General features: G+C 33.9%; 1 protein-coding gene across 4 annotated transcripts in view; it reads left to right on the top strand.

Annotated features, from left to right (window-relative positions):
* Window positions 1-12,417, top strand: part of ZNF521 (zinc finger protein 521) — a 291,451-nt gene that overhangs the window by 144,577 nt on the left and 134,457 nt on the right. For 3 of the 4 annotated variants that reach the window (XM_014342309.4, XM_034943928.3, XM_055102799.3), the window contains one exon: window positions 11,980-12,064. In XM_014342309.4, coding sequence (XP_014197795.1) covers window positions 11,980-12,064 — 85 coding nt within the window. The remainder of the gene's footprint in view (window positions 1-11,979; window positions 12,065-12,417) is intronic. The other variant, XM_034943929.3, reaches the window with a different exon arrangement.

The raw sequence follows: 12,417 nt of genomic DNA, 5'->3' as shown, positions 1-12,417 counted from the left end.
ATTTGAAATAGATGAACTTACTTGTCCGTTTCAATCCTAAAACTCCACAATACCCTATATAAGCTTGGCTGTTACCTTTGGAAATGCAGAGAATATGGGGACATTTTTTTCCTAGTTTTCAAAAAGATATTTTCAGGATAATGAATGGGGAAGGTTTTGAAAAATCTAGATAATTTTAGTTAAATCAAGGGGTTAAAAGAACCCTACCACTTGCACATTTGTATACATTGTAATTGCACAGCATGTTCTAGAATAGGTAAAGTGAAAGAAACACACCTCTGTCCTAAAAAATTTACTAAGAGTACAAACAACAGGAATAATAAAGTCAGCACCCACAGCATTGTGTGGGTGTAATTGCTAGCAAGCTTTCTGAAGCAGGTGGGTTTTAGAAGTGATTTGAAGGAGAAGAGAAGGGTGGTCTGACATGCCTCAGTAGGAAAGCTGTTCAAGTGGAATGGATGGATGAGAAAATGCAAACCCAGAATAAGAATATGGAGAAAGAGAGAAACAAAGTAAGAACTGCTAAGAGAAAGGGGGACATGCATTAAAATATCTCAGTGGAGATAAAAGTTATAAAGGACAAATGTAATTTGGGCACATACATGGATAAATGAAATGATCTAGTATAAGACAAACTACATTTTGTAGGTAAGACACAAAAACTACCAGAACACGAAGTATTTCTTTGTCAGAAGACTAGCTGGAAGGATACATTAGAGATATAAACAAAAGAGAATGACTAGGACTCCACAGGAGCCTTCATCTAAAGAGAAGTAGAAGGAAGCAAAGATTTTTATTGCACAGTGAACAGGTATGAGTCATTTACATATTAATTTGTTATGTGTAACTAATTATGTATTGCAGTAGATACAAAATGGGCCGGGCGCGGTGGCTCTGGCTTACACCTGTAATCCCAGCACTTTGAGAGGCCAAAGTGGGCGGATCACTTGAGGCCAGGAGTTCGAGACCAGCCTGGCCAACATAGCAAAACCCCATCTCTACTAAAAATACAAAAAAAAATTAGCTGGGCGAGGTAGCTCATGCCTGTAGTCTTAGCTACTCGGGAGGCTGAGGCAGGAGACTTGTTTAAGCCCAGGAGGTGGAGGTTGCAGTGAGCCGAGATCGTGCCATTGCACTCCAGCCTGTGTGACGGAGCGAGACTCTGTCTCAAAAAAACAAAAAACAAACAAATTTAAAAAAAAATGAATAAGACAGAGCCTTCTACCTAACCTTAAAGAGCTTATAGCTGTTTAGGATCAGTTTTATTGAAATAATTCTGATACAACATGTAAACGAATTATAAGAGAATTTTTTAAATGAGATAAAAAATTTGTCTGTTTTATCCTTTTGAAATTTGTGATGACTTTTTATTAAATGATACCAAGTACTCATAAAATGAACCAATCTAATTTGTTTTAGGACAGAAACCATATACTTAGGAAAGTATTTCTTAATGGATTCTAAAATACTTTATTCTCCCTAATAATTTTTTTCCTAGTTTATGGTGGGATTATAAGTTATACTACCACTCTTCTGGATGGGGTCTCTCTGGGCATGTGATGTGATTTAATGGTGATGCAGTGTGCTTACATACTGTCGCGACTCCTTCACCTCTCCAATTGTCCATCCTTGATATCTACCAGCCGTAGCTCCTTATTTTGGTAACAGTGAAACAGAAAGAAGTTTCAATACTTTTTAATGAAAACAATCAGATGATCAGAATAATTGATGAGGAAAATAGGCCCTAATTTTGTGCCCAAATTTTGACTTCTCTTTTCCTTCTCAGGTTTGTTTCTAAAAGAGTGATTATTTAAACCCATATTTTCCCACCTTCAATTTCTTACCTTTCTTGAATGATATGAACATTTATAAAACAGTCAATGTAAGAAGTTAACTAGAATTTACTATGAATTATAAATGTCTTCAAATAGGAACTAACAAAATAGTATAGCCATGAGTAGCAAGAGACAAATTCCTTTTCCTAGCTCAAAAATAATTAGCACATGCTCTGGTAATTTTTTTTTTTTTTTTTATACCTTCACTACGGCATCAATTTAGTCTGTTATTCATCCTCTTCCAATTCACTGATTTCTGGTGCTGTGTAAGGTGGTAGGCAGTTTTGCAAGCAGAAATAGACCAGTCTTAGGTAGTACCTTATGAATGAAGGTGATGGATTTAGAATGACTCATTAGATTGTCCTTTCAACAGTCAGTAAACAAAATGTATTGACTGCCTACTCTGTGGAAAACACTATGGGAGATTTTATTCAGGTAGATTTTTTATGGTATAGAAATAAACAGCAACTGAACCCATAACATTAAATGAGATGATCTAGATGAAGATACCTTATTTGGAAGGTCTCAGTGGACTGTGTAGGGAGGGACATGAGTTGGTCCCTTGGAAGAGACTCCAAAATGTGAAGGAGGAGAGTAAGCCTAATAAAGCATCTCTCTCCATGGGAAACTTGGGCACAGTTTTTTCAGTGTTTAATGTGAGACATCAATGAGTTCAAGTGTGTAGAAAGACAAATTTTGAAGAAAATTTGTTAGGAGACAATTTTGAACTTAAAAAAGATTATTTGTTGTTCTTTATTAATTTTAAACTTAAAGTAAACATTATTCTGAGAAATAAAATGACTCTTTATTCCTAAACTTCAAGGTAGTAAATTCCTTCCATGAGACATGTTTGGTATGATCCATGGAATGACTCCATCTTTAACACTGAGTTTTGTTTTTAATGCATACCTGTCAGATTTTTCTGAAGACTCCACTCAGTTATTTCCTGGTTTTTGACTATTGGGGATACCTTTGAAAATAAAATATTTTAATACTATTTTATCTAATATTTAAAGAGAATTCAATAAAACATTTTAAAAATGACTCAACTTTTTTACTCAATTATAAATGTAGTCGTAGCTTAAATTTATATCTTCATGGAGTTTAGGGTTTTATTTGTAAAAAATGTATTAGATCATTCTTGCATTGCTATAAAGAAATACTTGAGACTGGGTAATTTATAAAGAAAAGTGGCTTAATTGGCTCACAGTTCTGCAGTGCTAGCACCTGCTCCACTTCTTGGGAAGCCTCACAGAGCTTTTACTCTTGCAGGAGGGAAAGCAGGAGCAAGCATCTCCCATGGGAAGAACGGGAGCAATAGAGAGTGGCGGGGAGGTGCCACACACTTTTAAGTGACCACATCTCGTGAGAACTCACTCACTGTCGCAGAGACAGAACCAAGCTTTGAGAGATCCACCTCCATGACCCAAATACCTCCCACCAGGGGCCACTTTCAGCATTGGGAATCACAATTCAACATGAGCTTTGGATGTATCAATAAATATACTTCATATACTTAAATAAATTTTTTTTCTCCCTGGTACTATAAAAATTGCAACTCAGTCATTTAAAACAAGCATCTATAGGTTTTTTCTTTTCTCTTCCTTTTCTTGTCTAGTCAGTTGGCCAGAAGCAATCTTCTTTAGCCCTGGCTCTCTTCTGAATTGTCTTTCTATTTCCCACCATCTGTAAGCAACTGGGCTGGCATGTAGTAGATGGGGTCTCACTCAGTCTGTCCCCCAGGCTGGAGTGCAATGGCATGGTCACAGCTCACTGCAGCCTCAAACTCCTGAGCTCAAGTGATTCTCCTGACTCAGTCTCCCAAGTAGCTAGAAATACAGGCACAAACCACCACACCTGACTAATTTTTTAATATTTTGTGGAGATGGGGTCTTGCTACCTTGCCCAGACTAGTCTTGAACTCCTGGATTCAAGTGATCCTCTCACCTCTGCCTCCCAAAATGCTGGAGTTATAGGCATGAGCCACCACACCAGGCCTTGTAACAGTTTCAAACTCAAGAAAATTATTCCCATTTTAGACCTCAGATCACATCCTATCTCTCCCAGAGAGTTTTTTCTAACTCTTCCAGACCATATTAATCTGTCACTCTCTGACATGTTCTGTCTTCTCTTTGCAATACACCAAAATAGGCACTTGGTTCTGAACTGCTTTGCCATGTCATTTAGGCAAAATACTTAAAACACTTTAATGTTTGTGTGTTTTATTTCCCCAATCATATTGTAATGCCTTGAGTTTAGGGATCACGGTTAATATCTCTTGGTTGTTGAGGTATTGCCATGTGCCAGGCATGATGTAAAGTGTTACATGGATTTTTTATCAGGACATTCACCACCACTGTAAGACAATAGCATCCTTTTAACTGTCACAAGAATACAAATTAGAATATTGATACATTTGTTTTTCAATGAATTATTTGGGCTTTTCATCATTAGTGGCTTTCATTACATTTCAATAACCATTTTTTTCTTCTTTCTTCAGTGACTTATTTTCATACAAATTCAGAATTACTTAGAAAATGACTGGGCTAAATTAGTAGAATGTCTGAGTTATTGAGCATTTGTGGAAAGCTGCTGGCTTATTACTTTCACTCACATGTAGTACCCATTTGCTTGCCAACAAAATACTGGTGCTACTGCTCTTAAATATATATTGCATTTGCGATTAATATATTCATTCTTGGGATGGTAATGTATATTGCTATAGTCCTTGAAAACAGCTTTTTCCTCCTAGCTAACTTAAACCTTTTTACACGTTCTTAACCGCTTCTCCCTTCCCATTCACCCAACCTTGTCACCAACTTGTGATTTTATTTGTGTTATTAGTCGTCTCTTGGTATCCATGGGGGCTTGGTTCTGGGATGCCCTGCGGATGCTGAAGTTCTTTATAAAAACATGTACATGCTCTCATATACTTTAAATGATCTCTAGATTACTTGTGATACTGAATATAATATAAGCGCTATGTAAATAGCTGTCATAATGTATTGGTTTTTTATTTGATTATTCTTATGGTATTGTAGTAGTATTTTTTATTTTTTCAAATTTTTCAACCAGAGGTTGATTGCAGATGCAAAATCCACAAATATGGAGGGCCAACTAATTTTTAAAGCTATATTTAATAAACATTTGTTTAACCCTTGTTAATTGTCATGAAATTTAAATTAGTGGATTCGAGTTGAAAGAAATTTTAATGTGGTTCCAAAGTTCACTTAAAAGGGTGAAAACTACTCACCTTTGACAACAGACAGTTTATATCATATTTTATTCCATCCCCATAATAACCTGTCAAATAAAGAGTAATACAGGCAGTAAATAGTACCTTTAGTAAATAAGTAAGCATTAAAAATTACTGTTTAGTGCAGGTGTGCTACGTGGTAGGCATGGTACCAAGCATTTTTATATAATTCTCACTTTTCATATCAACTCTAAGATGTAGGTTTTATTATTTTTTCATTTGCAGAGAAGGAAACTCAGGGTCATTTAATGATTTGTCACACAACTAACTATACAGCAAGTTAGTGTTACAGAAAGAAAATCTAAAGATTCTCCCCTACTAAGACTGCTGGATATATTTGGAATGAATACTTTATAGCATCATTGTACAATATCCTGATTTCAGGGTTGTGACCAAATCTGACACTGGTCCTTCCTTAAAAGCCTTGAAATAGAGGGAGCTGAGAGCTACGGGACATCCTGGAAAAATGGCTCTGTAACTTTGGCTTTGATGTTCCAAACATATAGCAATGATTGATAAAATATAAAGATAGAAAAACAAATGGACTTAGTCAAGTCCAAAACAGTTCTTCATCTTTGAGATCCAGAAACCAAATAAGAAAACCACATGGTTATTAAGGCTAAAGCCAGGGGTCTGCTGAACATTTTCCAGCAATAGAAAGTGGTAATTAGGGTTTAATCCCTATGGAACAAATCCAGATCCACTATTTGAAGCAGGGCCTGGGAGGAAATTTCTTGTTCACAGCAAGAGACTGGGAAAAAGTAATTCTGTTGACCACTACCAGGAACTAGGATTTTTACCTGGAGGATTGAAGGAGTAGGAAGAAAGACACAGTTTTGTGACATAAAACTGAATTACCCATGTGTTGCCTCTGTGATTTACCTTGCAATGTCTCTCTATCCCTGCAGCACAGCAGATAGGCAGCAAATGCCCCTCTGAGACCCAGCTCTGGTACAGTAGCCTGGGATGCCCTAGTAGAACCAATGGCGAAACTACTAGAAAGGGAGAAATGAGCACATAGAAAAAAAAAATCACTACAAATGGGCTTTCAACCAAGATTCCAAAGTATGTGAATGAATCAAACACTAGTAAAGCAGAAAAAAAAGAAGAAACTAATTATTTTGAACAGTCTGACAAAGACTTTGAAATAAGCATGTTTAGAAGCTCAGAAAGATAAATGAAGATATGATTTCCACTGAAAAGAGTGACAAATTATGAAGCAAATCCAAGCAGAAGTAAAACAAAAGCACTTGAATGTTTAAAACTAGAAATGTTGGAAATGAAAAATAGTCATTTTAAATAAAAGCTTTGCTAGATAGGATAAACTCTAGACTGGTCAGCTGTGAAGAGAGAATCAGTGTTTTGTAAGAGTACAGAGAAGATGATCTAGATTAGAACATAAGAAGACAAATAGATTCTTAAAATATGAATGAAAGGGCAGTTAAAATACATGGAGGATAGACTGAGAGGCTCCAATCTGTGTCTAATAAGGATTCTGATAGAAGTGAATGGAGAGTGTCTTAAATAGACTTAATAACTGAGTGATTTTAATCACTGAAAATTTTAAGAATTGAGTACATAATTGAGATCTCAAATTGAAATTATTATTTTTGTATTGAGCAAGACAAATACACGTAAAGGTACAGTTTGAAACATGGCCAAAAAAAAAGAAAACTGCAGAACACTGAGGACAAAGGGAAAATCTTGAAATAGACTAAAGGAATTAAGAGCCAATTCTATCCTATGAATCTTAGTCAAGAGTCTGGCTGGGACTGGGAGCCTAAGGCTAACGTGGCTACCGACAGTTCCTTCGCTCTCATAAGTTACTTTTCCTACCATTCCTGGCATTGTCAAAGACCAAAGCACTACTTAATTATATGGAAAACCTCCTTTTGAAATGCACCTAAAATGTAATTGTAAATTTACCTGCAAATGACCAGAATATAAACTGTGTTAAAATCCAGTGTGTGAAAGACAGTAGAATCCTGGCTTGGTATAAACCTGTATGACTTTAGCCAAGTCACTTAATTAATCTATAAATGAGGATAATAATTCCTCCTTTATCTACTCTTAACAGGACTGTTTCAAGGGATTTTTTTTTTTTTTTTTACATACAAGTTCTTTATAGACTAAAGTATGAAACAGTTTATAAAATTATGTGAGCTATGGTTCCTGACTTCTTAGAGTTTATATATTAGATTTATGTAAAAAACAAAAACAAAAACTTCACAAACAAATACCAAAATGTTTGCAAAGCTACTTAAAACAACTAAGCACAAATTATTTTTGGTGCATATCAAGTGAAGGAGTCTAAAGTGAATAGTGGAGATGGGGTTAATCAGGTTAGGTTGAGCTTCTAAAAACTACATGTTATGAATTATCCTATTCATTTTTTCCAGTTTTTATGAAAATGTTCATGTATACACCTAGATTTTATGATGGTTAACATGTAGCCATTTACTTATATATGATTATATATGTTTTTTTCTTGAAACTTTTGACAGTAAATTGCAAATATTTCATCCCTAAATACTCAGTATGCATCTCCTACCAAAAAGAATGTTTACCCACATGACCCCAATACCATTATCACATCTAAAAAAGTAACAATAACATCCCGATAGCATCTAATAATCAGCTGATAGTCAGATTGATATCTAAATTATTCTCAATTGCCTCAAAAGCCTTCTTATAGCTGTTTCCACCCCCTCCCCCCAAATCAGGATCCACACATTACATTTACTCAAGTCTTTTTCAGTCTCTTTCATCTCTTCACTTTTTTTTCCCATGACAATAGGCCATTTCTTTTGAAGAATATTCTGGATTTGAGGGTTTTTTTTCCCCCTCATAGTAATAGTTGTTCCTCTTTTCAAAGACAACAGGCCATTTCTCTGAAAGAATATTCTAGATTTGCATTTTTTTCTCATAGTAATATTTGTTCCCCTATGCCTGTATTTACTGAAAACTGGATTGTTAGGCCTAAAGACTTAATTAGATTCAAGTACACATTTTAGATAAGATACTATATTGGTGATGTATACTTCATATTGCAACTCATTAAGAGGTACACAATGTCACGTTATTTCCATTCTTAGTGATATTAAGCTAAATAGTCTGGTTAGAGTAATTACCATCAGCTAAATGTAAAGATATAGCTTTTGCTTTGCAATGATCAAAGGATGAAATTTGAGTATCTCAGAATAACCTGTCTTCTACTAGTTTCAGCATCCATTAATGATTATCCTGAACCATTTTATTTGGCATTGCAAAATGGTGAATATCTAATTTTGTCATCCCTTCTGCTGTCATTCTTCTATTAAGAAAAGCTTTCACTCATCAAATAGGCACGACCTACACTTCCACCTTAAAAAAGCAAGGTGCTTCTGACCCTTTCATTGCCAATTTTCCGAAAAAGAAATTGATGTAATAGTCAAAGAAAAAAAATTAATTAATTAATTAATTAATTAAAAAAATATATATATAGTCACCTCACATGGTAACAACTTAATTTTTTTTCTTTTCTGTTTTTGAGGATTACTATGCAATGATTTTTTTTAATCTATTCAGTATTTTGGTAAAAGAAATCAAAGCAGTTTGATTTCTACAAAGTATAAGTTTTAATAATTGTTATTTTAAATTACTTTTTAAAATTTGGTAAGACTAAATGTGAAGTCTGAGTCCTAATGGATGGAATGGAGGGGAATAGGGTTAATCAGAATAATTTTTTAAAACTATATATTATTAAGCATCTCTAATCATTTTTTTAAATTTATGAGATGTTCTTTTTAAAAAGTCTCTGAGTACCTTAACCAGAGTGTAACTGAAAACAAGAATGTCAAAAAGGCACATTTAAATTGTTCTCAAAATCAATCAAAAATAATGAGGTGCTAGGAAAAAGTTGTATCCTTGATAATTACATCTATCAGTATCAGAAAACAAAAGAGAACAATCAGGCAATGACAATCCCACTCCCAAGTAGCACATTTAAAAAGGCTAATGAAAAAAAAAGTCTCTTTTAAAAATGTACTAAATTAGCATTTCAAGTAAATTGACAACTTAAGCGTTGATAAAGGCCAATCTGGGGCCCAAACAATGGAAGTTCTGTTTCTACTTTTATCTGCTTTTAAAAGAAATTATCTCACTTGACTTTTTTTGTTGTCTTTTATATAAATGTAAGTAATTGTCCTAAGGGAGATGACAATCCTCATGTACTCTGCAAGGGTCAGATCATACCTGGAGTATGGCACTTCATTTGGGGTTCTATTTCTTAAAACATTGACCTGGAGATAGGTAACCAGGAAGGGAGGTAATTCCAAGTATTTCTTACATTGTGCCCCTACGTTCAGTCTGAAAAGGGGCTAATGTAATTGTCATATTAGACAATGGATTCAACCTCTTCTTTGTAGCACCAGAGCTTAGAGTTAGGGCCAATGGGTGAAAGTGGCAGAAAAACAGATTTGGGTCTAGAATTAGGAAGAATTCTCTCATAATTGTAGCCACACAGAGGTGGAATAAATTTACCTCCAAGGGAATGAGTTCCCCAAGGCTGACAGTGTTCAGAGGTTATAATCCCTTTACTTAAAGATGGTGTACAGGTGTGCAGGGATCTCTCAAATATTTTGCAAAGAATCTATAATTATAATGAGAGATGCTTTAAAGGTCATTTAACATCAACGTTTTAAAAATTGAGGGTAAAAATGAATTTTACATCATGGCTTTAAAAAGAAAACCCTTAACACATCCCAATTTGCATATCATTGCTTTGTATTTGGGAAATGTGAAAAATATGGTGAAGTAGAGTTCAAGCTTCAGTATTTTAAAATCACGGTTCATTGTTTTTGATCACAGTAAATTCTTATCTAGCCATAAATTTAGGAGCTTATAGATAAGAATATGGCTTTGTTAATAAAAAATATAACATAGTATTTTAGACACTGTTTTATGAGTGGAGAGAATTAATGTTTGAATTATCAGTAGTGGCAAAAGCATTTTCATTCAATGATAAAAGAAAACTTATATGTGTCAGTTCATTTTGAAGATAGTAGTAAGTGCTGGCATTTTATTATTTTGGCTTTTCAAGTGATTTTATTCTTTATTATTAGACTGGGGGAAAAAAAGCCGTAGTATATTCTGCCAACATATTCATCAGTCATCATTTTTGGAGACAGTTTTCGACATATTGTATGTTTTACTGTGCTAACAAGAGAAAAGACTAGCCATTAAGTTTATGTTTCTTTGTTTTTCAGCAAGGTCACATATCAGGAATAATGCTAGAAATATGCTAATAAACAATATATAATGTAGGTCATCAGGGAGTAAGAAATATTTTCTAACTAGTTCTAAAGGGAAATATTGTTAAAAAAGGGATAGATGTTATTTACGTAACACATGTTGCTCTATATGTCACCATCAAAAGCATCTTGTAAACAGCTCAGTGTAGTCAATCTTCCTTGGTGATTGTCAGGGTGTTTGAAGTCCGTGTTAGGTTTAGATTCAGCACATTCAGTTCGCAATATGCCTAATGTACAAAGACCGTCAGGTGATTTAGACAGCTTCCAATGGAAATATGCCTGTACTTCTGTAGTTTACAAGGAATATTGGCCACTGTTGCAGAAGAAAATATTATGTTAAATTACAATAATTAGGAAAAATTTATATTAATGGCATTTATAATTTTAAATCTTGAATTATGCTAAATGTTTGTGCTTAACTTTGATTTTGTTAAGTTCTAAAGAACTTCAGTTCCTTAAAATTGATTGTAATTTACAGGCTGGTATTTCCTTATTAATACCATTAGTAAAACAATTTTATATGATTTCAAATGAAACGATAATTCTGTAAAAAACGCTTGTAAGAAAATGTCATTTATGTGATTTTACAAATGTAATTTTCTCATGTTTGGGAATTTTAAAAATGGATTATTTTCATAATGGTTTATTTTGTCTTCCAACATGGTTTTTAATTACAAATATTAAGTTTCATCAAAAAGGAATTTATGTAAGTATGTGTTCTGGAAAACACAGCTAATACTCTATTTATTGAGTTCATCTAATAGGTACTGGGACTCAATAATAAAGATGTAAAATTATAATGGCTGCTTTATGATTCAGAAATCAGAGAGCCTACTAGCATTTAGAATCAAAAGTATTTCTCTTCCCAGCTGTATGGCACCATGACATCAGGCAAATCTTTCTATTTCTCTGAACCTCAGTTTCTTCATTTATGCTATAAGAATTATAATAAAAATCTTGCTCTACTTCACAGGACTGTTGTGTAAAATGATAAAATAGTGTTAGAATGTTCATTATGATATTATTTCTTTATAGGATGAGGTACATATTTAAATACTAATGCTTAGCAACTTCTAAAACATCATTTAAATTATAGACTTTAGCTAAAAATTATATCTCTAAATATTTTAGCTAGCATCCATGAATCTTAACTTATTAGCCGTATTACTTATGGATATCTAGAAGCAACACCCCAGTTATGTTGGTCAGAATGAAATTGTGCCTGATCTTCAAAGACATTGGTTTCTGAGACTCTGTAGATTTTTTTTTAATACTCATGTTTTTTTAAACTGTATTTCTGTAGTACTTCTGGTTTTAAAAACCTTCTGTTTTTGAGTTTAGGGATCTTTAAAAATATATTATGCCATAATTATGTGCTTCTGTTTCTTCTAAATGTCTGCAAATGAAAATATAGTGTTGGGATCAAGCCATAAGGTCTAAGTAAGGAATTCGTAGAACTTGGGCCAAGGGGCCCTGTAGTTTAGTTTGTTTCTTAGCAACATAGGTAAGACCAGCATCTCAGAAAAATGTTTTTTAAACAAAGAAACAATTAAAAGTCCATGTGTCTAAGTAACTCTGTTTATACTTGTTTTCTCAGAAGAAGACCTATCAATGCATCAAGTGTCAGATGGTTTTCTACAATGAATGGGATATTCAGGTTCATGTTGCAAATCACATGATTGGTGAGTGACACTCTAAACCTTATTACAGATAGATGTTTCTTCTGCTTGTGTATATCACCATTAAACAGAGTTAAAGATGAATTAATTGTTCAACCATCAATGTTTTTCCTCGGCATGATTGATTTTTTTTAAATTTCTGTTATTAGTCCTGATAAGGTATTAGCACATTTTATTTTCTGCAAGGGCTAGTTTAGACTTCTGCAGAGGATTATATATCTACTGCCAGTCAAAACACAGGTGATTAACAAATTAAACTTCTAATCATTTTTGCATTATTGAAAACTAACAGGAATGGTTAATGAACTGGATGTTAGCTTTCCGTAGAGTTTTAGACAGGTTTTAATTTCAGAAGT

Source organism: Pan paniscus, chromosome 17 (genome assembly GCF_029289425.2).
Source record: "Pan paniscus chromosome 17, NHGRI_mPanPan1-v2.0_pri, whole genome shotgun sequence".
NCBI lineage: Eukaryota > Metazoa > Chordata > Mammalia > Primates > Hominidae > Pan > Pan paniscus.
This window is presented reverse-complemented; position numbering and strand designations above follow the sequence as displayed.